Source organism: Sciurus carolinensis, chromosome 1 (assembly GCF_902686445.1).
Source record: "Sciurus carolinensis chromosome 1, mSciCar1.2, whole genome shotgun sequence".
Taxonomy (NCBI): domain Eukaryota; kingdom Metazoa; phylum Chordata; class Mammalia; order Rodentia; family Sciuridae; genus Sciurus; species Sciurus carolinensis.
In genome coordinates this window covers 193,961,823-193,986,294 of record NC_062213.1, presented here as the reverse complement: position 1 = coordinate 193,986,294, position 24,472 = coordinate 193,961,823, and the positions used below count along the sequence as shown (strand labels likewise).

The 24,472-nt window shown below is 64.0% G+C and overlaps 1 protein-coding gene across 1 annotated transcript in view; it reads right to left on the bottom strand.

The window, feature by feature from the left end:
• Positions 1 to 24,472, bottom strand: part of Hspg2 (heparan sulfate proteoglycan 2) — an 89,144-nt gene that overhangs the window by 42,138 nt on the left and 22,534 nt on the right. The window contains 26 exon segments of the mRNA XM_047545783.1: positions 78 to 189; positions 759 to 877; positions 983 to 1,162; positions 1,283 to 1,459; positions 1,556 to 1,696; positions 2,453 to 2,520; positions 2,630 to 2,688; positions 2,762 to 2,848; positions 3,021 to 3,148; positions 3,713 to 3,860; positions 3,953 to 4,149; positions 4,225 to 4,404; positions 4,860 to 5,023; positions 7,131 to 7,277; positions 7,356 to 7,507; positions 7,598 to 7,742; positions 7,832 to 7,963; positions 10,265 to 10,384; positions 10,470 to 10,565; positions 10,568 to 10,723; positions 10,848 to 10,976; positions 12,405 to 12,565; positions 12,792 to 12,850; positions 12,943 to 13,052; positions 16,988 to 17,033; positions 17,558 to 17,692. Coding sequence (XP_047401739.1) covers positions 78 to 189; positions 759 to 877; positions 983 to 1,162; positions 1,283 to 1,459; positions 1,556 to 1,696; positions 2,453 to 2,520; positions 2,630 to 2,688; positions 2,762 to 2,848; positions 3,021 to 3,148; positions 3,713 to 3,860; positions 3,953 to 4,149; positions 4,225 to 4,404; positions 4,860 to 5,023; positions 7,131 to 7,277; positions 7,356 to 7,507; positions 7,598 to 7,742; positions 7,832 to 7,963; positions 10,265 to 10,384; positions 10,470 to 10,565; positions 10,568 to 10,723; positions 10,848 to 10,976; positions 12,405 to 12,565; positions 12,792 to 12,850; positions 12,943 to 13,052; positions 16,988 to 17,033; positions 17,558 to 17,692 — 3,348 coding nt within the window.

Genomic DNA, 24,472 nt, shown 5'->3' with positions numbered 1-24,472 from the left:
TGGGGAGGCCAGGGCGGGGTGGGGGGCACAGAGCTCATGGGTGGAGCTGCTGGACAGGTGCTGGGCCCAGAGCTCACCTGGCAGGACGGGCCCCGGTACCCGGGCGGGCAGGAACAGTGCTCCACCTCCAGCGCAGGGTCCTGGCCGGTGTCCTCGGGCACGGCCACATCCATGCTGATGCCAGAGACCCTGAGCACCACAGGACCACCCGAGTGAGCACTGGCTCTGTGCCGGGAGGCACGCTGGCCTCGTTGGTCCTCCCAAGGGCCGTCATGGTGCTGCGTGGCCCCATCCGGCAGCTGGCTGGCGCCTCCATCCCCAGCAGCTGCCGGGCTGTGGCTAAAGGCTGGCACCTGCAACTTTCTCAAGGGACGACCCTTCCTTGCCCGGAGGGGTGATGCCCCAGCTCTCTGGGTGACCAAAGCCAGGCGGATGCAGAGGACCAAGCGAGAGGCCTCCAAGCGAGAGGCCTCCGTGGGGCAACTGACTTGCCAGAGCGCAGGGGGCGGGCAGACTCGACCCAGGTCACGTCCCCGCCCGGTCCCTCCCCCCTTGCGGGCTCCCCTTGGGAGTCACAGGAACCCTGGCCCCAGTCCCAGGTGCTGCTCAGGGAGCCTGACCAAAGCCATGCCGCAGGGAGGCAGTTGCCCTGCGCCATTTCACAGGGAAAGACGCGGCACCAACAGGCTCGCGCAGGGCGTGGCTTAGGGGACAGCCCCACCCCAGCCCCTGCCCCCGCCCCCGCCGGCCCCAGGCACCTGCTCTCAGCGGGCTGCTGGGTGTAGGACGCTTGGATCAGGAGGGCGTCGATGCCCGCCAACGCCATCAGCAGGTGCTCCCGCGTGGCTGGCTGTCCGTCAGGCCGCTGCCAGGCTTGCTGTCGGGAGAGATGTCACGTCACTGCTGACGTCCGGGTGCCGACCCTAGAGAGGCGGGGCGCCCACCCGCCGCCCAGGAGGGGCTCCTGCAGGTGGAGGCTCACCTCCCGGAAGGGCACGGCGAAGGTGGTGGGCTGGCCGGGCGCGGGCGCCCGCGCGGGCCGGTGCTCCAACACGATGCCGTTGCCCTGCAGCACCACCAGTGGCTGCCCGGGCAGGGGCGCCGAGCCCAGCCGAGGCTGCTGGGTCACCACGAAGCGCAGCTCTCCCCCGTAGGAGGTCACCTGCGACACGGGTCAGTGGGATCGAGCGTCAGCACGCGGGCCCTCGCTCTTCTCCCAGGACACCACAACCTCTGGGCTCCACACCCTGACTGCTGCCTCCGGTGTTCCTTCCCCGCCCACCTTGTCCCCACGGAAGCGCGAGGGGAGGCTCCAGAAGTAAGGCCCAGGCGGGAGGCTGTGGAAGGAGGAGAAGGCCAGTTCCCCGGGCGTGGGGGACGAGATGCCCTGGCTGGTGGTGTGGGTGCCCGCGGCGTCGGTCAGGCTGAAGTCGCTGGGCTGCTCCGAGGCTCCCAGCACCTGGGAGGGGAGAAGGGGCCGCGGTGGGACCGAGGCCTGGGACCAGCCTCCGATGGGCGCCCTGGGCCATGCTGCCCACCCACCTCCTGCAGCTACCTGGGCGCGCCTCCAGGAGGAGCTGGCGCACTGGCGGCTGACGCCCATGCAGAAGCACTTGAGGCAGCCGTCGGGGTTCCGGGCGCTCAGGTGGAAGGAGCCGTCCGCACACTCGTTGCACAGGCGCCCCACCACGTTGTTCTGCAGGCACAGAGCTGGGAGCTGCAGGACAGCCCACGGAAGGGGCCGCCTGGAGCTTCCGGGTGAATCGGCCCACTCTAGATGAGACCGAAGCCCAGGGGAGCCACTGAAGGACGACACACAGAGGTGTCACCACTGCCTCAACAGCACCTCCCGAGCAAGCAGGAGCTTTGCGACCGTTTCCCCTTTTCTCTTTGCCTGCCAGGGGGCTCCCAAATAAGACTCGATTTGAAATAAAGCAATCGGATTTAAAACCATTGCTGTTACAATGTACGGAGTGTTTCAGGCACCGGGCTGATTTCTCTTCCTAACCCCCGAATGCCTCCAGAGGTAGGTACAGCCATCTCCAGCCCTCCCGTGAGGAAACTGAGGGGATGGGAAAGGACTTGCTCAAGGTCACTCGGCTTGTCATCCACTCTGCCATTAAGCATCTGGGGTGCCTGACTCCAAGATCCCCTCCACTGACACTTGATTCTCCCACCTTAATGCAGTGACTCCCTTTCTCCAAGCCTCCCTCTCCTGGTTCCAAGGTAGGAACGGCCGTACCTGCACACCGGGTCAGCGTGAGGGCTGACTGGTGGCGAGGCCAGGTCTCAGTGCGCCAAGGCTGGCGGCACCTGGGCTCCAGTTCCGACCCCCAGGGGTGCTCCTGCTGAGGCCGGGCGCCCAGGCCCATCCGCCCCCAGCTGGACCTCCGCGGGTCAAGCGCAGGGGAGGGTGGAGCAGTCGCCCAGAGCTGGCGGGCGGCGGGCCTACCTTGCAGCGGCAGGCTTCTCCGGGGGTCCCCACACTGCCCCGCTCGTCACAGCGCACGATCTCCTGGTCTGGGGACACGAGGCGGGTTGGCAGGGCAGGTGGGGCTGGGGCAGGGTCAGGGCAGGCGGACCCCAGGGAGGCCGCGGGCTGGGCGGGCGGAGGGGGTCCCCTACTCACTGGTGGGCCTGCACTTCCCGCCGGGCTGGATGGGGTTGCCCTCGTAGCCGGGGGCACACCTGGCGGGGAGAGGGCGTGAGCGGCCTGCTCCCGTCTGCGGCCCGTCCCCCACCCGGGCTGTGGCTCCCTCACCTCTCACAGCGGCGGCCGGTGTAGCCGGGGGCACACGCGTCGCACGTGGCTTGGCCATCCGTGTCCAGAAAGCAAGTGTCAGAGAACCTGCAGGGGTCAGGTGGGCAGCGCGTGGGGCAGGCTGGGGGCCCCACACCTCCCAGGGACACTGCAGGGCAGGCCGCCTCCCGCCCACTGGGCCTGGCCTGCAGCAACCGCAGGCAGCCAGGGGCCCGTTGCTCAGAAGGGAGCGTGGGAACAGCGAGGCCCAGGGTCTGACCTGCGGGAGGCGTCGATGTACGGGCAGGGGCAGGGCCGGCAGGCAGTGGCCGTGGCCTTGGTGGCGTCCCCAAAGAAGCCAGGCTTGCACTTGTCGCACTGGGGTCCTTCCGTGTTGTGCTGGCAATTCTAGGAGGAGGGCGGGGCAGCAGCTCAGGGTCTGCAGCAGAACTGGCGGGACTGGGGTGGCCTCTGAGGCCGGACAGGAGCCCGTCACCTCACACGGCAGCCAGTCTCACAGAGGTCCCGACGCCTACTTTGCAAGGACGAACCCACCACCCACTTGCACTCTGCACCCGCAGCCCAGGTCTGCCCCTGGGCCCCTGGTCCTTTGCCCTGACAGGTGCTCAAGGATTTGAAGATAGGAGTTCTGCCCAGCTCGAGCCTTGTCTTCTGTCAGCAATGACCATCTCAGTTCCTCCACTATTCTTAAGAAATAAAGTATGACATCTAGATCCCTTTTCCTTGGGGATGCCCTTGTAAGGACCATATTTCAAGGAACATTCTCTGGGATTAGTCTGACCAGGGTGGAAGAGAGTAAGAGCTTCACCTCCCATGTCTGGACACCATATCTTTGTTAACGCATCCAAGGGTCCTGACAGTTTGTCTTGCAGTGATACAGGCACAAGGGAGCCTCATACCCTGCCCTTGCCCCGCCCCCCTTCCCTATCCAGTGCCAGTTGCACTACTCACCAGGCAGTGGCCGTACACGGGATCACAGGAGCTGGCATGGCCATTGCAGTTGCAGCCAGAGCAGGTGCCCAGGTAGGGCCCACCAGGCACCCGGGTGAAGTGGGCATCACAGCTCTCGCAAGACAAGCCGGAATAGCCGATGGGGCATCTGTGGGCAGGTCAGAAGGGGCTGCAGAAGCTCCGAGGCCTGCGGCTCTCCCTCCCGTCAGGGTCCGCAGCCCCGCCGCGCCCGATCAGCACCTGCACTCCTCCACGCTGTGGGCGCGGCCGTGGCTGGTGGCCTGGGTGACGGTGGTGTCCATGGAGACGTCGCTCAGCCCCACGCTGGCCATCCTGGCGTTGTACACCGTCTGCACCAGCACGGCCTCCAGGCTCTGCAGCACCTGCAGCATCTCCGCCCGCTGCACCGGCCGGCCCGACTCGTGCACCCAGTGTTCCTGGTGAGCGCAGCGGGGTCACAGGCCGTCGCCGCTGGGCACCCCACCCCGGCCCTCAGCACGGGCGCCACCCACCTCGGAGAGCTGGACTTGGCGCTGGTTCAGGGCCCCGGGCTGGGTGGGCGTGTGGCCTCGGGACAGCAGGCGATACCCGGCGCCCACCAGGACCACGTCTGGCCGCTGCGCCGGCTCCAACGGGCCCCGCGCCAGCTCATAGCGCACCTTGTAGCGCAGGGAGCCGCCGTAGGAGTCCACCTGGCAGAGGTGGGCAGATCGGTGGGGTGATGTGAGCGCCCAGCCCCGCTGCCCCCCAGCAGCCTCCCCGACGCTCCCCGAGGGCTGGGCGCGGAGCAGGGAGCCCGAGACGCAAGATGCCAGCTCCGCCGCTGGGGTGCTCGGTCGTGTGCCCAGGCAGTGAGGTGGGCACACTCACGCAGCCTGGGTACCGCGTGGTCAGGGGAGGCTCCCTGGAGGAGGGATGCCAGCCCTCCCCTGAGGCCGAGTAAGAGCGGCGGGCGGAGATCCTGCCCTGCGGGACCAGCTCTGCCCGGGGCTGTGCCAGGGCACGTGCCCCCTTCCCCCAGCGCTGTGTCCGCCCCTGCCCGCCAGCCTCAGAGCGAGCAGAGCGCAGCGGGCTCCGAGGACAGGAGGGGCGCTCGGCCTCCGGGGGGAGGGCGCTCGGCCTCCGGGGGGGAGGGCCGGCCCCTCACCTTGTTGCCCAGAAACTGCCCTGGCAGAGACCAGAAGGAGTCGTGGACGAGGAAGCGGCGCGACAGGTCCACCAGCTGGAACTCCTGCAGGGCGGCATCGATCTGCAGCTGCGTGGAGGACAGGGGCGGCCAGCCGGGCTGGGCGGGCATCGTCACGTTCACGCCTGCAGGGCGAGGGCGGTGAGGGGACCCGGCCGCCAGGGGCAGGACGTGGAGGGGGGCGGGCAGGCTCGGGAAACCTGTCCTCCTGAAGATTCGGAGCTGGGCTTTGCTCCGTCCGGGAGGGCCGGCGCCGCGGGGAGCCATTTTGGGAACTGCGGGATCAGTGAAAGGTCGGGGGATTCTTTGCTGCGGGACCTCTCAGAGCCTTTCGCTTGGTAAGAGATCCATGGACTGTCAGGCTTGGAGCAGCCCAGTGGGGACAGCAGAGAGCCATGCAGGACCGAAGCCCGGCAGCCCAAGTCCTGGCTCCACTCCCTCCAAATGCATGAGTCTGGGCAGCGGCCTCAGTTTCCCTATCTGTAAGATGGCGCCAACAGCAGCCCATCCCTTAGCATTATTATGAAGATAAAAGGAGCAAACTGATTTGAAATGCTTAAAAACAGGGTGCACCACAGAGGTGCTCAAAAAATGGCAAGCCTAATGATGCATGGTGCCACACACCGGTCATCGCAGCTCCTCAGGAGGCTGAGGCGGGAGGATAGCAAATTTGAGTCCAGCCTCAGCAACTTAGCAAGATTTTATTTCAAAATAAAAAATAAAAGGGCTGGGGATGTTCCCCACTGGATGGTGCAGCTCTAGCTGTTGGGAGCTCATTATTCCCCAGGGCCATCCCTCCCGGCCCTGGACAGTTTTGACTCTTAGAAAGTTCTTCCTTACACTGAATCCACGCTGTCGGTGGAAAGCATCAACCCTAGTCCTTGCAACCACGGAGGAGTCCGGTCCCTCGAGCAGAATGACACAGGGTCCAGGCCCCATCAGCCAGGTCTTCCTCCTCCCACTGGGGATGCTTCAGGGCCCTCGACCTGCTCAACATCCCCACAGGCACCTGCTGGGCCTGGAATCCTCGCCTGCCCTGACCATCCACATTCCAATCAGATGACCCCGGTTTCCTGCTCTGCCTGTAAACAGTGTGACCCAGGAAGCCCAAAGCCTCCTAGCCCCCAGCCTCCCAGCCTCCCAGCCTCCAGGAGCCTGCCGTATAAACAGCCCTGACCATGCAAATGTGACTGGCGCTCACTGGTGGCCTGGGTCAAGCCGCGGGGCCACAGGAATGCTCAGCAAGTGGGGCCGTTGGTGTCCTAGACCTACTAGAGGCCACCAGGGCAGCTCCACACGACCCTCTGAGGTCCCCAACTTAAGGAGTGTGCCAGGCAAGATTGGTTAGGGTCTCACAGTACCAGGAGCGAACCCCTAGACCCACGTGCAATTCTCCAAGCTGCAGGAAGGGAATGAAGCTCCGGCGGGGGGCTATGTTACGTCAGGGGGCAAGTGACACCACTGGGACCCGACCAGGTCAGTGTGATGTCTGGGTGTCCTCTTAGCTGCCTGGCCATCCTGCCCCTCCACTTCTGGCCTTTATACACGGGGGAAAAAGGCCCTGGAGCAGCCGACGGTCACACAGGCAGTGAGCAAGGCGACCCAGGGCTGGGAAGTCGCCAAAGTCTGGGTCTCTTACTCTGGGGACCCCCGGCCCCTCCCAGTCTCAGAACAAGGATGTCGAGAATGGAGATGACAGAATTGCCATCTACTGCCACTCACCACGGTCCAAGCACTGTCCTGAGGGACCTTCGTCACCCTCAGGTCCTTAGGAAAACCTGGGAGGCGTGACTAAAGCACCTTATTTTATTTATGCCTTGATTATGTATCTACTTAGGTCTCAACGAGTTGCCCAGGCTGGTCTCCAACTTGCAATCCTCCTGCCTCCGTCTCCTGAGTAGCTGGGATTACCATGCTCACACTCCCATTTTGTAGAGGGACAAACTGAGACACCAGCGAGCCAGGAGACCAAGGGCGCACGGGCAGCTCTATGAGCAGCAGGAGCCCGGCCCCAGCACGGCTCCTCATGACTGGAAGCGGGCAAGCGTCAGGGGACGTGGCTTCTCCTCAGTGTCTGCTTTTCCCGAAGCACTTTCCTTACAGGGCTCAGCATGTGGTCAGCGGCCCCGTGTCCGCACCTGCCCGCTGGTCCTGGTCTGACGCGCCCTGTCCTCCCACGTGTCCTCCCCGTGTCCGCCTCCCACGTCCCACAGCACCCACCCACACACGCACCCTTGAAGTCGTTGGGCTGGTCGAAACGCAACTGGATCTGGTCCCAGAACCGGCGGCTGCTCTGGCACACGCTGGTGACCCCGAAGCAGAAGCACGGCAGGCAGGAGGCGCTGGGCTCCAGGTAGAAGTGTCCGTCGGGGCAAGGGCCTGCGGGCGGCAGGGGCGGGATGAGGGGGCCGGGTGGGTGGCAGACAGGACCCCACTCACGCCTGGGCGCAGCCGCACCTCGCTGGGGGAGGAGCTCCAGGACCCCGTCGGGGATGCCGAACACCATGCCCCGCGCGTTCATGGCCTCGCAGGTGTAGGCGCCCTGGTCTGCCTCCTTCACGTCACGGATGGTCAGCGTGCCACGGCCACCCTCGGTGGTCATGGTCACCCTGAGGGCCCAAGACAGAGGAAGGTCAGGCCCAGGCACTGGCGGGACCTCTCCTGTACCCCCGCCGCCCCGCCCTGGGCCCAGGTGGCACCTGGGATGAGCCGGGATGTGGCCCCAGTTGAGTCTCCAGTTGATGATGGGGGTGGGGACACCGGTGGCCACGCAGGTGAAGGTCACCGTCTGGCCCCGGGAAGCCTGGATCGACTCCTGGGGAGGGGTCACCACCTGGGGAGGCACTGGAGAGACGGGGCAGGAGTGAGGGGTCTGAGGGGCGAGCCGGGCAGGGAGGGTCCCCAGGAGCCTGGCGGGGGAGGGGCCTGCTCACTGCAGCCAAACTCGTCGCTGCGGTCGGGGCAGTCGCTCTCCTGGTCGCAGTGGAAGCTGGCGGGGATGCACGTGCTGGTGGAGACGCAGCGGAACTCTGTGGGCCCGCACACCTCCTCTGGATGCTTGGCAGCTGGGGACAAAGCAGGGCTGTGGGCCCCGGGGCGCTGCCCAGAAGGGGCACCCCATCCCACTACCTGAACGCCCTCCTGGCCACCTTCCCCAGCAGTCCCCAGGGTCACCCTCCTCTCTCACCCTGGTGAGCTGCCCTCACCAGGCCCGGCCTCTGCTGCCACCACAAGGCCCAGTGTCCGTCCCGTCCAGCAGGACACATTCAGTCTGCCCCCTGCTTTCCCAAAACAGACCTCCGCCCTGCAGGCCAGAGCCCGGCGCTGTCCTCAGGCTGCTGTGGCCTGGGAGCCTGGTCCCAGCGGGGTGATGTGGTGGTGTGGGACCTTTAAGAGGCGGGGCCTTGTGGGGTGCCCCTAGGGGGAACTGCAGGAGCCCTGTCTCTCCTGTCTCCTGTTCCTCCCACACACACTCCTACCACTGCCACCTGCTAGGAGGTGATACAGGGGGCGGGTGGGGGAGGTCCTCCCCAGAGCCTGTATGATGCTGTTTGGACTCTCAGCCTTCCAGACTGTGAGTGAAATAAACCTCTTTTCTTTATCAAGTTATCCTGCCTCAGGTATTTCACAATAGTAATGAAATACAGACTAACACCCAGACCTCATCTATTCAGCCACTCTCAGAGTGACAGAAGTGCCATCTTGAATGGACAAGACCCCCAAAGGGGCTGATACCTGCAAACACAGGTAATCCATACTGCTCCCTCTACTGAACCATTGCTGCAAGGAACCTGCCACAGCTGGGCCCTCTTGCAGGCTGTCTGTACCCCCACTGATTGGCCCCTGACCCAAGGCAGACACCTATCAACTGGTCAGAGGCCTGGGGTTGGCCTGGTCCCAGGCCTGGGCCCCTGTAGAGGAGACCAAGGCTCTTCCAGGGGGGCAGAGCCTAAGGCAGGGAGGGAGAAGGGGGCGGAGCCTGAAGCAGGGAGGGAGACAGGAGCTGTTCTTCACAGAGGAGGAGTAGGAGCCGCCGACACCTGAGGGGCTTCTGCCCCAGCACACTGAAGAACCCGAGGCCCTTCGGTCCACACCCTCTCTGTTCTGGGCCTTATCAGCACTGGTCCTGTCCTGGCCGCTCCCAAGAGGCCTGGAGGAGGGCTTCTCAACCAGGGCCACCGCTCTCTCGGGGGGCTGGTGCAAGCGGAGGGGGCACCCCAGGACCAGTGTCACCAGCCTGCACATGCCACCCCTCCCCAGGGACTGCTCTGGACAAGGGACAGTGATGGAAGGCAAGGAGAGGCTGGACCAGCCGAGAGCAGAAACGTCAACGTGCACCCAGAAGATGATCCTCCAGGTCAGAGAGGCCACACTCCATGGGACATGACACAAGGTCACCTGATGTGGCGTCTGACTCTCCAGCCTCCCCACCCGTTTAACTGCCATGATATCAACAGCGTCCAAAGCACTGGCAAGATGAATAGGTGACGGATAGGTGGCTGGAGAAGAGACGTGTGGTAGAGAAGAAGGGATGATGGACAGATGGACAGAGAGCTGGGGAGATGGATACAGGATGGACAGACAGACGGAGGGAGGGATGGGAGGGTGCTGGGAAGACGGGTAAGTAGCTGGGGGAAGCCCTGGGTGGACAGATAACAGGCTGGACGACTGGACGAGCGGGTGGGAAGAGGGTTGGACGGACGACCAGGTGGCCAGAGAGCTGGATGAGGGAGGCACAAATAGAACCAGCTTCAGAAGAACACCCTCCAGGCCCATCCTGTGGTCTGACTGTCCACATTCATGTGTGAGAAACTTCATCACAAACCCACAGCGTTGGAGGCGGGACCCTGAGGGGTGACTAGGTCCCAAGGGCCCTGCACTCATGCCTGGGTGACGGCCACCACTGCAGGAGGGAGCTGCACTTCAGAAGGATGGCCGGGCCTCTCTCCTTCTTACTGGCCAGATGCTTCCTGCACGTCAGGCAGCAGCAGGAAGGCCCTCACCAGCTTGGTCCCTCAGTCCTGGATTTCCCAGCCGAGTCCCATAAACTGCTATTGGTTATAACACGCCCAGTCTCAGGTGATCTGTTATAGCCACAGAGAGGACAAAGCCGGCCCAGAGGGAAAGGCTTCAACGCACACGTCCGTCAAGGTCCCTGTCATCAAGGGGACCTGGCCTGTCAGCTCTCCGTCTCTCATCTGACCCCCAGGCAGACACAGCAGCAAAGAGACTCAAGGTCACAAAGGCTCAAGGGCTCGGCAGGAGTCCTCGCGGCCCGACGCCCGCCCTGGGCCTTGCCACGCCATCAGGCGGGTAGCACACGGCCCCAGCAGGGCGCGGCAGGAGCCGTGGGGGCGGACACTCACGGCAGTCGGCCTCGTCGGTGTGGTCCTCACAGTCGAAGTCCCCATCGCAGCGCCACAGCTTGAGGGCGCAGTGCCCGTTCCCGCAGGCGAACTCGTTGGGCTCGCAGGGCGGGGGGGTTCCTGCGTGCAGCGGCGGGTGCAGCGGCGGGTTCAGCGGCGGCCCCGCACCCCGCGCCCCTGCCGGCCCCGCCCCGCCCGTGCTCACCGCAGTCCAGCTCGTCGCTGCCGTCCGGGCAGTCCTCCTGCCCGTCACAGAGGTGGTCTTGGGGGATGCAGTGCCCGCTGTGGCACGTGGCCTCTTGGGCCCACAGGGCCCAGGCCTGCCCGGGCTGGGCAGCAGAGGCTGGGGAGTATAGGCATCGGGTGGCCGCCGCGTGGTGGCTGCCTCTGGCCGGGGCGGCAGAGGTGTCGTCTCCACCACCGAGGGAGGCAGGGAGCCCAGCTCTGGGACGGGCTCCTCTGTGGACAGGGCAGAGGGTGGTTCCTCCCGCTGCCCCACATTCCTCAGACCCTCCCGGCACCCCTCGTGTCCACTCCCTGCCACACCTGGCTCCGGCCGTCACCCACCCAGACAGCCACTCACCGCAATCGAGCTCATCAGACATGTCCCTGCAGTCGGGCCGCTGGTCACAACGGTACTCCAGGGCCACACACTCGTTGTGGCTGCGGCAGGCGAACTCTGCCTCGGTGCAGACCCTGGGGAGCTGGGGCACTGTGGGGGGGAGGGGGTCAGGGCGCAGGCAGGAGCTGCGGGCCACCAGGCGGCACGGGCACCAGAGCCGGGAGTGGCCCTGGGCGCCCTGCATCGGGCCACTGTGGCAGACGCGGCGGGCACAAGGAGCGCCCGGTGGGCACACCCACAGCACACGCAGGCACGGGACATGTGGCGGTGGCCTTGCCCACCCTCGCAGACCCGCACACACCGACGTGCTACATGCAGGCAGCCACTGCACCACACGCGAGCAGGCCGCAGCCTGGCCAGCGGGGCAGCCCGCAGGCTCTGCCCAGCCATCTGGCCTTCGTCCTTCTCTCCCTCCATCCATTGCATTCTCTAGGTGTCCCCTTGGACCTCAGCCAGCTCACACTCTCACCTGGTGTCACTGCAACCCCCACAGCGGCCAGCAGGGGTGGGGGGGTCTGTGCTGGAAAGGAAGGTGCGGTCAGCAGCCATCCCACCTGGGCCTGGTGCCGAGGGCCCAGCCAGCCCATCCCTCCACCTCTGGCCAGGAGGACATTGAAAGGTGAGTGACGAGGGTGGGTCCAGCCACCTTTAGGCCTGGGACGGAGCGGCCAACAAAGCAAGCTTGGTCTTGGGGTGCGCTAACCGAGGTTTTATGTGGGTGACAGTTCACTATTCCCCCGGCTGGGCTAAACCATGGAGGGATGGGGTTGTTCTGTCCTGGGTTCCACTGAGTCAGAGGGAGGTGGCCTATCAGTGCCCTTCTGGAGAGGGATGGAGACAGGCCGAGAATCACAGCCTGAGAGGAACCAAGCAGAACTCGCATAGGAAGAAAAGACTGGGGTCAAAACGGGAGACGGAGTGCATGGCAGCAGCCTGGGCCCACCCTGAGCACGAGGCCGGGCTCCAGCCTCCAACACGTGAGACTTGACCAGTTTCCTGCTGTCTCCCAGCCTTGGGTCTCTTCCTATTCCCCGGTCACAGGTTAGGGACACAATTTGGTTTCTGTTCTCGCCTCTCCACCGTCTGCCTGTGTGAATGTGGACAAGCTGCTTCCTTCCTGGGCCTCAGCTTCCTCGTCCCCAAAAACTGAGGATACTATTTCACGGGAATTGCAAAGCAGCCTGGACACAAGGGCAGTGCACGCCCTCGGTGCTCGGAAACACCTGTGGCTTCTTGCCGAGCGCAGCCTGTCCTGCGCGCGGTTTCGGTGGTGTGGCCAGTGGACAGGGGTCTACGTGGAGAGCAGCTATCGGCCTGATGCGTGCGTGTTGAGGACGCAGCGTTCTGCCCCAGCCAACACTGCACAGGACCCACGGGGCAGGCTCAGGAGGTAGTGAACGCTGTCCCTAGTGGGGCACAAGCCCAACCCAGGAAAGCCCACAGCGGAGACACCAGAAGGAGACTCACTCAAGTCTAAGAAACCAGAGTAGGTGACCCCAAGTCCCGGAGCAGGCTCACCTGTGCCCAGGCGTCGGAACTGGAATCCCTGGGGGGAGGTGACATAGGAGTCGATGGAGCCCCTGGAGATGACCCTGTGCAGCACTTCCTGAATCTGAGCCCCGTCCACATTGCCCTCTGAGCCCACATCCAGCTCCACGAAGACCCAGCCGTCCAGCTCCCTGGGGGTGGAGGGGAGACGCCTGTGTCCTAGGCTTCTCTGCTCAGGCCCCGCCAGGCCCAAGCCCCACCCAGCACAGCCCAAAGCAGGGCCATTTAGAGTCCAAATGACCCTCCCTCAATTCCCGGCTCTTCACCCATAGCAGTTCTCCCATCGTGCCAGGCTCCTCGGCCGCCTTCCTGGCCACAGGTGCCCCAGGCCCTCACCAGCCCCGGGACCCTTCTCACTTGATGAACACCACGCTGACCACCTGGTCCCCTGGGATCTTCAAGTACTCCGACTCCAGCTGGGGAGGACACAGCACCATCAGCCCCGAGGTGCCTTCCCCGCGCCTGTCCTGCCCCGCCTCCCCCAGGGCCCTCCGACCCTCCATCTTGCCTTGTCCACCACAGCCTCGGACACCTCCCGGAACTCCCTGGAGCCTGCGTCCTCCAGCCGAGGGCTGTACTCGATGGAGTGCGTGAAGTTTACCAGGGCCCGGAAATAAACTGGAGAGGGGAGAGGTGCCAAGGTGAGGGCCTGGCCTGGCACGTGGTGGCCCAGGAGGCCCCCAGGGGCTGACGGAGGCCTGCGTGTGGCCCCGCTCTCCCCTGGAACACAGGTGCGGCGGCCCAGGGCCTGCCCAAGGCTCATGGCAGAGGCCCCGACCTGACGTGGGGGCTTCAACTAACAGGGAATCAGGCTCATCCGGAAACCAAGTGATGACGCAGAAGGAACCCCAGGGGCTCAGGAAGGCTGGACAAGGCGGGTGGCTTGCAGGAGGCCTGCCCGACACGAGTCCGGTGTGTGACGGGGACGTGTGTCCCCAGCCTGGCGGGTTCTGCTCGTCTCTTGGAAGTGGCTCAGCCATGGCCTCCTCCAGGGAGTCTGCTGAGCTGCCCGGGCTGGGCCGGAGACCTCTGCCTCCCCAGCACAGCACCTTCCATGCATTGCACAGACCCTGCTGGGTTACACATGGACAGTACCAATGGTGGCACTTGTGCTTTGTTTTGTTTTTTTTGAGACAAAGTCTCTGCTTTGTTGCCCAGGCTGGCCTTGAACTCCAGCTCCTCCTGCCGGGGCTTCCTGAACAGCCAGGGTTTCAGGCACCATCCACTGTGCCTGGCCACACTGTCGCTCTGAGTCAGCCACCTCTCAGGCACTGACCCATCTCTGGTTTCTGTTCCAGTGAAGTAGGGACGTCCGCTACATCTGCCACTCTGGGTGCTGCACACCCAATGCCCCTGTGTTCACACGCAGCCTCTGCCACAGAGCAGTTGCCTGGGATCCAGAAACCGAGGCCGCGTTCTCTCTACCACTGACGCTCCATGAGGGAACCCCGGCTCTACACGGCCCTGAGCTCCGGCACCTGCAGAGTGCGAGGACTCCGCAGGTGCTTCTAAGAGGCGGCTGAAAAGTCACCTCATCCTGGTGCGAACACCGTGCGCACCATTGTTTCTTCAACACTAACTACACATTAGACACTTTGTAGTCATTATATTTCATTATGTTCTTGAGTTCAGATGTGTTACAAATACAAAATAAATTCAGTGGCAAATGGGTCACACAGACTAGGACACAGTAAATGCTGGCTAACTAATAGCTGACTCAATTCACACCCTCAGCCCGTGGTATACACAGACTGGTGTACGTGTACACACACACACGCACAGACTGATGTATGTGTACACACACACACGCGCACACAATCATTTCTTGAGCACCTACTATGTACAAATGTTTGTATGCATTAAATCTCATAGTGCTTGTCAGTTAAGGCATACATTGTAAAAGCCAAGTAGCTATGAGTCACAAAAGACCCTTCAATCTGCACAAAAGGCTCAGAACCAGCCTGGCACGGAGCGGGTGCATCACATGGAGGCCGTGCAGCTCAGGGGAGCTCCTGGAGCACAGCGGCCCTGACAGCCCTGTGACCTCCGGCAAGGGGTCCACCCTCTGAGCTCTCAGTCCCCACCTGGCCCGTGAGGGTAGAAGCAGAGGTCGGAGGCCACCTGAGGTCAGCGGGAGATGAACACCATGCTGGTGCCGCATTAAGCTGTCTTTAGGACAAACCCAAGATGTGGATCCAAGAGAGACATCCACTCCCCAAAGGAGTCTGCGTTAGGCCTACTGTGCGCTGGGCGGTGCTGGGGCAGGAGAAGGCAGCAGTGAGCTCCAGAGGGAAGCTCTGCCTGTGGAGAACTCGTTCCAGCAGGGAGAGCACAGGAGCAGGGGTAGGCGGACTGCGGGAGCAGACGGGAGGCAGGGAGGCCCCTGGGTGCCTCAGGCCCAGAGGTGCGAGGCCTCAGAGCCAGGACGCTCTCCCTCTGCTGCTCAGGCTGAGGGCCCCAGGCTGGGTCAGCTGCGCAGGTACAGGAGGGGACTTCCGCTCGGAGTCAGGATGCTCACGAAGGCCCACTCAGAGCCACAGGGACCAGCAGGGCTGGGCTCTTGGGTGCTGGGGTGGGTGGGGCTCTGTGGGCCAGACTGTGGGGGCCGTGAGCTCAGCCACAGAGGCCTGTTGTGAGCCAGCACAGAGGCCCATTGAGAGTCCCCCACCCAGCCCCTGGCCTCAGCCCACAGCCCAGCGCGGGTGAGGAGGCCGGGCCTCTGCCCAGGAATGTGCTGCTCCCAGGGGAGGGGGCCAGAGCTCCACAAAGCCCCTTTCTCCGAGGGCCTGGGAAGGGCACGACCTCCAGCCTGACCCCATCCCTCCCTTCTCCCAGACCAGGGGCAGGTCAGGGCAGGACCTGGGTCTCCCAGCCCGACTGCCGCCCTGCTACTGGGGTCTGAGCATTAGGGCAGAAGGTGAGGCCTGCTGGGTTCAGGAAGCAGGTGCTGGAGCTAGAGGCTGGAGGCCGCCTGGGGGCCAGGACGCTCTGGGTGCGGCCCTGGCCAGCCCTCCCCTTCCCGGCCTCCTTCCCACCCCACCTGAGGCAGGGGTGCAAGGGGAGGAGAGCGGCTCTGCACTGCGGTGCAGTAGGACACCCCACCACCCACCCAGCCTGAGTAGGCCACCCGCCCAATTCCCAGCAGAGCTCTCCGGGCACCCTGGCTGTGTCTCCAGCCTTGGCTCTCCCTGGTCCCTTGGGAGCCCAGGATCGGCCAGTCCTGAGGTAGACACAAGCTCCGAGCAACCTCATGGGAGAAGGAGAGCAGAGGAGGACCGGGAGGGAGGACAGGAAGGGGGACAGGGAGGGAGGCAGAGGGACAGTGGTTTCCCACCAGCCCAGGCCTGGCCACTGGTGGAGACGAGACCCCTTATCAGGCTCCAAGACCATCACACCAGCACAAGCGGTGGCCCTGAGCCTGCAGAGGGGTGACAGAGAGGGAGGTGAGAGGAGGGACAGATGGGAGATGGAGAGACCTGGAGAGAGAGGGACCGGCGTGCAGAGGCAATGCAGAGGAGGAAAAGAGCCCAAGGCAGGAGGAAGAGACCAGGACACAGGCCAGAGTAGGACAGACGGAGTGGGACAGACAGAAGAGGTCAGCAGACGGGAAGAAACGGGGAGGCAGGTGGGAGGGGTCCCGGGGAGCTGGGGCGGCGGGAAGGGCCATCCCAGCGCCGCATCCCAAGGTCAGGGTTGGGCCAGGGCCCATCAGGGCCAGGACAGCTCTCCCTGAAGAGCAGGGACCAGCCTGCAGTGGCCACGCTGAGACCCTGGGCATCTGGGAGACACGCCTGCTGCCCCCGGAGTTCACCCTGGAGGGTGACAGCCCCGCCTCTTGCCGCAGGTCAGTCCATTCACAAGGAAAGCTCAGGTCCCATTCTTGCCCCCAACCCTGGCCAGCTACTGTTCCCTGTTCCCCAACTCTGGCCTCTTCTGTCCTCACAGCTGCTTCTAGGAAAGAGGTGGACTGGCAAGGGCCACTCAGAGAGGGCAGAGCTGCCCCCGTGGGCAGCCTACAGGAGGGGCTGCGGCATCTGTGAACGGCGGGGCGCATCAGAGGGGGCCTCGGCTGGCTTGGCAGGAGGCAGGGATGCCTCGGTATCCACCACCCATGGCCCGTTACTGGGGCTCGCCTGACACTCCCCTTCCCAGGTGGCACCAGGCTCCTGGGTCCTGTACAGACCTACACTTGAGGTGGAGGCCAGCCCAGGTGCGGGATGTCACGGTCAGGGCAGGCCAGCTGGGACCAGCCCTCCTGCATGAGCCTGTGAGCCAGCTGGGAAGTGACCTACTCCCGGGAAAGCCCAGGCCGCTTCAGAGGCCTTGTGGCTGGTTGTGGTCTCAGCCTCCGTCAAAACCTGGTGTTGGTGCTGCTGCTCCCCGTGCCGAACACAGCCTGCTATCCCTGAACTCGTAGGGACTGCAGGTCAGCGTGCGCCCAGGGAGGCCTCAGGGCCCTCAGCCCAGCAGGGCGGTCCTCTGCTCAGGAGACCTGCTCTGGAGCTTCAGGGAGGGGCAGACTGGGGAGCTACAGGATGCCCCCAGCCACTTACCCATCTGGAAGTCCCCGCTGCCCAGATCCCCACTGCCCAGGCCATCTACGAACGAAAGAGAGACATACTCAGCAACGAGGACGTCTGCAGTCACCCAGCACTGCAGCCGTCAGGCACGGCTGAGGGCCTGGTACGCGGCAGCCAAGGGCCATGGGAATGGCAGGGCTGCCCTCCTCCACAGGCCCGGGAGAGCTGGCCCGTAGCAGTCAGCTTAGAGGACTCTGTCAGAGGGTGTGGACCAAGGGCCCAAACTCCAGGGACTCAGGGATCTGTCTGACGGCTGGGGCGGAGGGGTCGGTTCAGACTGGTCTCCAGGGAGGACAGGAGGCGGCGGGGCAGAGGCCGTGCGATCGCCCGCACCGTGTGCTCCCAGGCTGCAGAGGGGAGTCGTGACCGGCCCAGGGTCACAGAGGTTGTGAGTGGAGGATGCCGGGGTCCAGGGCTCAGGATGCGCCTGACCCACCTCTTGAGGCCCTGCCTGGGTGGACTTCACAGGGACTCCAGAAGGGCCAGGGGAAGAATCAGGACCCCACCCGGCCGTCCCCTTCCCAGCCAGTGCCCCTGGTACCTCCAGGACACGTCGTCAGCCAGCAGGTCCTCGTCGTCAGACAGGTATGAGTAGCTCCAGCCAGCCCGGCCCACGGTGACAGACTCCGTGTCCTCAGGCAGAGAGAGGCCATCATAGGCCCTGAGCCCGTGGGTCACCTGGAGAGAGGACAGAGCCCACTGAGTCATACCTTCCAGCTGCTGCCAAGTCCTGGGGCCTTCCCCTCACCTCAGGGAGGACCCAGAGGCCACCCCGTACCCGCCCAGCGGTAAAATGGGACTTCGTGTGGCTAAGGGGGCCAGGCTGGGCGAGCCGCTGCTTCTGACTCGGCTTCCCCAAACCCCATTGGCCTCTGGAGGCCTCAGGACCCAACCCTACAGATTTTGCAAGACAATAAAAAGATCACTTGGGTAGTGATGGCTCCGTTTTCTGTGGAGAAGGCAAGGGACCACCGGGATATGACTGAGTGGAGGGAGGACACCAGCAGTTACGGGGTGACTTAGTCCAGCAAGGACAGGGGCCACAGGCAAGCAGAAGCGAAGCTGGTCAGCAGAGAGGGGACAGCAGAAGTCAAGGGTGAGTGGGCCCAGGCTGCTCCTCCAACAGCAGCTCCTCCCAGACCCTGTGGGCACCTCCCTCTGCCGCCTCCACTGGTCCAGACCTCCAGGCAGCAGGGAGTGGCCGCTGCCCTGAAGAGTGAGCTCCAGCACCTTCAGCCACAGACAGGCTCCTCCACGCCGGGCGGGGGTCAGCAGTGGTGTCAACTCCCCGTGACTTCAGGGTAACGCTGAGCCCAGCACAAGCTCTGCCGGGCCCCTGTCCTGTGGGGGAGCGTGAGGCCCTGCCCCGCCGCAGGAGCAGAGGCCCTGGCAATCCCACGTCCTCCCGGGCGTGGGCAATGAAGGCCGCTTTCCCCTTAGATGCTTCCAGGGTTTTCCCGGTAACTTAGAGGAAGAAAAACCCAGGGGAGCCCAAGGTCACAGGAGACCACAAGCAAAAACAGGCCCGGAGTCTCCGTGGCCCCTTCACCCACGTCCAGATATCCTGGTGTGAGGGCCTCAGCCCTGCCCTGGACTGGCTGGCTGAGCATTTGTGAAAACCAAACCCACCGGCCAGACAAGGGGTGAAGCCCGCAGGAGGACGCTGGAGCCAGTCCAGCCCACCCGCCCGTCCCCATGTCCACGCGGCCCACGTCCCCACCGGCTGCCTTCAGCCTGCTGGAACGTCCTTCCTCCCCTTGTCTACGGCCCGCCCCACTCAGTTTCCACAGCCCCTCCTCAGGGCTGGGCAGTCACAGGCAGGAGCACCAGCCCATGTACAGGAGCCTCTGGGGACGTCTCGTGCGGAGATGGGGGTCAGCAGTTGCCTGGGCCCAGGGCAAGGCCGGGGTGGCAGGGAGGGGCATGAGGAAGCCTTTGGGTGCCGGTCCCCACCTGTGCCCACCTCGTCCTCACTACGACCTGTGACAGTAAAGCAGGTGTGCCTCGGTGGGTCACTGCTGCCCACTGGGGAGGAGGCAGGGACTGTCCTGACTCATCCTTGTCCCCTCCCCTGTCTGCATCCCACCGGGAGGGAAGCCCCTGGAAGGCAGGGGCTGTGACGGGTCCATCTCCACCTTCTCAGCACCAAGCACAAGACTCGGATGCAAAAAATGAAATTAAATCAATAGATTTGACCGAAGCTGGGCGCGGTGGCACACGCCTGTAATCCCAGCTACCTGGGAGGCCGAAGCAGGAGGACAGCAAGTTCCAGGCCAGCCTAGGACCCTGTCTCAAAACAAAACCTAAAAGGCTGGGGCTGCGGCTCAGAGGCAGAGCACCTGCAGGGCCCAGAACCTCAGAGGATGAACGGACCTCAGCACCTGCCAGTTCCAGCCTCTTCGCAAGGTTTGCTCTGAAGGAGCTGCCACCCCAGGGGGTCCATCTGCAGCCCCTTCCTAGGCCCAGAGCCCCCTGGGCGCAGGGCCGGGTACCACTTAGTGGCTTGGTGCTCAGAGGCTGGGTGTAGTCCTGCCACACCCTACTGTCCTCATAGCCTGCCACCCCTTGCCCATGGTCCACGGGTACCAGCACCTCCTGTTCCTCCTCTTCTCCCCACCACACAGGTGCCTGTCCCTCGGGGTGGTGGCCCAAGGCCCCCTGCACCACGTCCATGTGTCTTTAGAGCCTCCGGAGCTGGTGGAAACAACTGATCCTGGGCCCTGTCTCAAGTTCTCCTTCCAGGTCGGACGCAGAGTCTAGGGGATTCTGGCTGCCACAGGGTAAGACGAGGCCGAGGTTCAGTTCCTTTCCTGGCTAGGAGTTGAGGGCAATGTTTCCCCTGGCTGGGTCTTAAACAGGCCCAGATTGACCAGAGGGGAGTGTGAGGCTAGGACTGGTACAGCGGCACTGACTTTGGGCATAGGAGGTTTGAGCACGCAGGCTCGGGGTCTTCCCTCCCGAAGACTCTTTGTGTTCCTGCAGAAACCAAGCATGGGGCATAGCGATTCACAGCACCGCCTAGACACTGCTGTCTGGAAAGGAAAACCTCAATAGTGAGCAAGGTCCGGCGTTTTTTCCCAGGGAGAGAGCAGCCGGTGGCGGGGGGTTGCGTGGGGGGGAGGCAGTGTGCTTGGAACCAGACAGGAAATAGCAAAGTGAGATTCAACATGGAAAAAATGCCAGGAACATACATCTGCAGCAGGAGAGGAAAGAGGACCCAGAGCGTGCCAGAACCTGGACGGGAGTCTCCCCCAGTCCCGAGGACCAGGCTGTGGACCCTTCCAGATGCCAGTTGACCTCGCTGCAGACCCCTCCCAGGTCAGAGGATCCAGGTCAGCTCAGGGCCCACAGCAAGGGACAAGTCCGCCGGAGCAAAGACATCACTGTTAAGAGCTGAAGATCAAAGGTCCCCAGCAGCTGCATTTCGCATCTGGAAGGAGATGGAGCCAGATGGGAAAGAGGCTGCTGGAAGAGCGCAGAGAGGAGCCTGAGACTTGACCATAGAAGGGACTTGGCTCCAGACCTGGGAAGAGGGCCCACGTGGGGAAAAGCGAGAGCTAGCACTCACTGAGCGCCCTCGACGCACGAGGCGCTCAGCCTGGACTGCAGGCGGCGGGAGGAGCAAGCAGGGCCCCCTGCTGGAGGCCGCGAGGGCAAGAGCTGGGTTTGAACTCAGGGTCTGGCTCTGGTCAGCCTTGCACTGGGCTCGCAGGAAGTCCTCTCCCGAGCCCCTGGGCTCACTGCACCGCAGTGCACAGACCATCTCCTCAGCCTGAGTCGTCCGAAATGACGAGGACCCTCTGAGGTGGCCAGCCAGCAGCCACGAATGGTCAGTCCCCGCTCACTGAGGGAACTGAGGCCCAGGCAGAAGCACCCTGACCAGATCCCAGGGGGACCAGCTCCCCACCCCCAGGTCCTCCACTCCCAGGGAGGGAGGTGGGCTGGGCCGCCCTGGGGCCGAGCCAAGGGCACAGCCAGGAAGCCAGAGTAGGCCAGGTCCTGCCCAGCCTGACCAGCTCCAGGGATGCTGGACTGGCAGCAGCCTGGGCCTGGGCAGCACGTGCCTCAGGTCCCAAGAAGGGCCATCAGTGGCTCCAAGGTCAGAGGCAGAAATAGAACCCAGGCTTCCTGCCCTCCAGCCCGCCTCCGGCCATGAGGGAGCCCAGCTTCCTCCCAGAGGAACCCGGTACTTCAGGCGGGCGTTGGAGCCGGATGGCGGGCCGAGAGGAGGGGTCTGGAGGGAGACCTGGGCCAGAGGGGAAGGAACCAAGCTAAGGGGATTTTCCAGTCCCTGCAGTTCCTGGGGGGAGGGGGTGGCTGACTCAAGCCGGCCAAGGCCAGAAGTCTGTTGTAACCTACTGGGAACAATTGCTTGGGGCAGGGAGAGCCACAGGGCGGCCCCCGCGGCAGGCGTCCTCCCACCCAGGGGCTTCTGGGGGCTGCTCTCACGTTGACTGTCCAGGCCCTCCTGGTCAGGATGAGGTGCACATGGAGGGATCTCAGCTTCAAGTCCTGCAGAGGCTCAAGAGGACTAGAGAGAGGCTGGACTCTGCTCCGGCCTGGGGGGCAGGCCGAGGGAGCCCCGCTGGCGAGGACGGCTCCTGGCACGGCGGTCGGGGGCAGAGGCGGCGCAGTGTGGGGCAGGGAGGCCCAGGCCTGGGGCTCCCAAGGGGGTTTCTAACGTGGACTTCTCAAAGATGAGTTTTCAGGTTCCGCTAGAATCGAAGTTGGTGGCAGATGGCGGCAGAGGGAGGAGGTGACAGCAGCAGGGTTTCCTCCGAGCCAGGCCTGTCTCACACACAGGTCCCGTGGGCCATCTCGATTCACCCTCACGGCACACCCGGGCAGGGCTGGCACTACAGGGACACTGTCCCCCGTCCGCAAGGAGCAAATCCCAACAGCTCTGAAACCAGAAGCACTGTTGGCTTTTGATTTTGTGGGGCTGGGAGGGAACCTCGGGCCTCGGGCACGCTGGGCAGGTGCCCCACTGCTGAGCTGCACCCCAGGCCACGTTGCTGTCCTGTTTTCTAATGTTTCTAGAAAGCTCTTTGGACACAGAGTTCTGACCAGAACGGCATGAGGCGCTGACAGCATGGAGCGGGAGGGGCTGTTTCCCGGCAGCCATATCTGTGTTTGGTCATGGGGTCTCCACAGGCTCCACTGGGGACGTCACATGTCAGCTGGCACGGGCCCTGGCATCTCTCCATGAACGTCCTGGATTCCAGAACGTGGCTGCACCCAGGGTTTCAGGTAAGAGGACTGTGCTGCTCACTTCCACTTTAGGATGAGGAAACCGGGACTCAGAGAGGGTCAACTGTGGCGTGGGACCGCGTGTGAGGCCCGTGCACCTCCTATACAGTAAGTGCTCAGTAAATGCTCGAATTAGCACCAAGCGGGGTGCGGGGCGGGGATGAGGGGAGGTGCACGTGGGCTCAGGCCTGGGCGCACCTGGTACAGGATGAAGTGGGGGCGGGGCCTCGGGCTGGCTGGGGGGCCACGGAGCTGGGCTCCAGGGCTCCAGGGCTCCAGTTGTCTGCCTGCTCCGGGGCTGGCTCGGGGCACCCCCAGGGGTGGGGGTTTGGCCTTCTTCAGAAACATTCCTCACATGCCTCGGGCAGGCTGCCCGCAGCCGCCTCCTCCTGGCCTCGGTCTGAGCCCCCACCGCCCCCACAGCTGGGCAGGGAGGTATGAGCACCCACAGTCCCCGGGGTGCTGCAGCTGCCCAGGGCAAGGCTCCAGGCATCTGGGCTGCAGTGAGCTCACCTCATGGCCATCCAGAGCCGGTGGGGGTGGGGACAAACCCGGCCTGCCCGCCCACCTGCCTCCTTCCCCCTGTGGTCAGGACCCAAGGCCCCTAAGTGTCCAGGGAGGGACACAGACCAGACACCCCACACCAGGATGCAGGTCTCCAGGTGGCCCTCAGACAAGGGCTTCCTCCCCTGCTCCACCCGGACGCAAGGTCAAGGTGCTCGGCCCCACCCCCAGGCTGCCAGGTCCTGTCCACTGCAGGCAGCAGACGGCGGAGGGTAAGGAATCTGTCAGGGCAGCACTTTGCTGTGCGAACTGCCAGCAGCGGGCGGGCCCGACACAAAGGCCCCAAGGCCTTTAATCCCCTGGCAGTCTGAGGGGGCGCCGGGCCGGAAAGGGGGTGGCCACGGCCTCCTCGGGCAAGCCTGTGCACCCGTGCCACTCGGGGGGCCGGCCAGCTTCTCACACTTGGGCCCCCAAGGCAGCAGGACCGTTGCCAGCCAACCAGGAAGAATACTGGTTCCCAGAATAAGGGCCGACGCTCCAGGGCCACTGCTGGCCGTGCTGAGCTCAGTCTTGAAAAGGCTCATGTCACTCAAATCCACAAAAGTTATCTTACAGATGAGGCTTCCACCTTATCTAGGCTCAGAGAGGTAAGACCACCAGCCCGAGGCCACACAGCTAAAGCAGCGAGGTGAGACCAGGACTCGGGCTCATACCCCTGCACTCTGCCAGCTCAGGGGCACAGCTGCCAGCAGGCCCTCGCTTCTGCCCTCTGCTCTCGGAAAGCCTGTACAAGGCCTGGGGCCTAAAGGCTGCATTCCAGACGGGACCCTAAAGGAGCACCAAGCTGCTGAGGAGGGTCCGGGCCTTGCTGAGACCCAGGGAGCAGGAAGGAGGGCCGGAGGTTTCTCGCTCTGCCCTGAACGCCCCTGTGGCTCTGCACAGGTCCCTGATCCCCTTCGTTTTTAGCAAAGGTTACCGTGAGCCCGGGGAGGCGTCCACACCAGCCCCCTCTGTGGAAGCGCCCAGAGCCAGCCAGGCTGAAGCACTCTGCACCCAGTACAGAGGCGCACAGTGGGTCCTCGGATCTGCGACTCACTGATGGACCCATGAATGAACTTGTCCCACGACCCTGAGGCAGGAATGAGCCCACTGGACAGAAGAAAGACGAGCTCAGAAAGAGGAAGCGGGGACGCATCCCGAGCACACAGCCAGGCAGGGCGGGACGTCTCCAGGCCTGGGCTCTCCATTGACAAAACCGCTGCCATGGCCTGACCGTGCCTGAGTCAGGCCTCATGTGACAAGGGAGGAGGAGCTGGCACAGGGTCCCTGAATCCACCCGACACCCTCGTCTTAATACCTCCATCCTTGCTCAGCCTTAGTGGGCGAAGCTCCCCGCAGGACACGTGGCTCTTTCCAGAGGCAAGGAGGACGAGGGCGACTTCCTTGAGAAGCATGGCCAGTGAACCCTGGGGCTGCCCGGCCTTCCGCAGGTGGCCTTGCGGGCCCTTTCGGCATAGGGGCAGTGGGCATCCCAACAGGTCTGCTACTGACCGAGCACAGGCCCAGCAAGAACCCCGGATCCCTGGGACTCGGGCACTGGGGCAGTGAGGCAGGGAGGGCCAGCCCCACGCCCAGTCGGACGCCTGGATTCCAGGCCACCCGGCCACTTTCTAACTGGGCAGCTTCCGCTTCCCCACCCGCTAA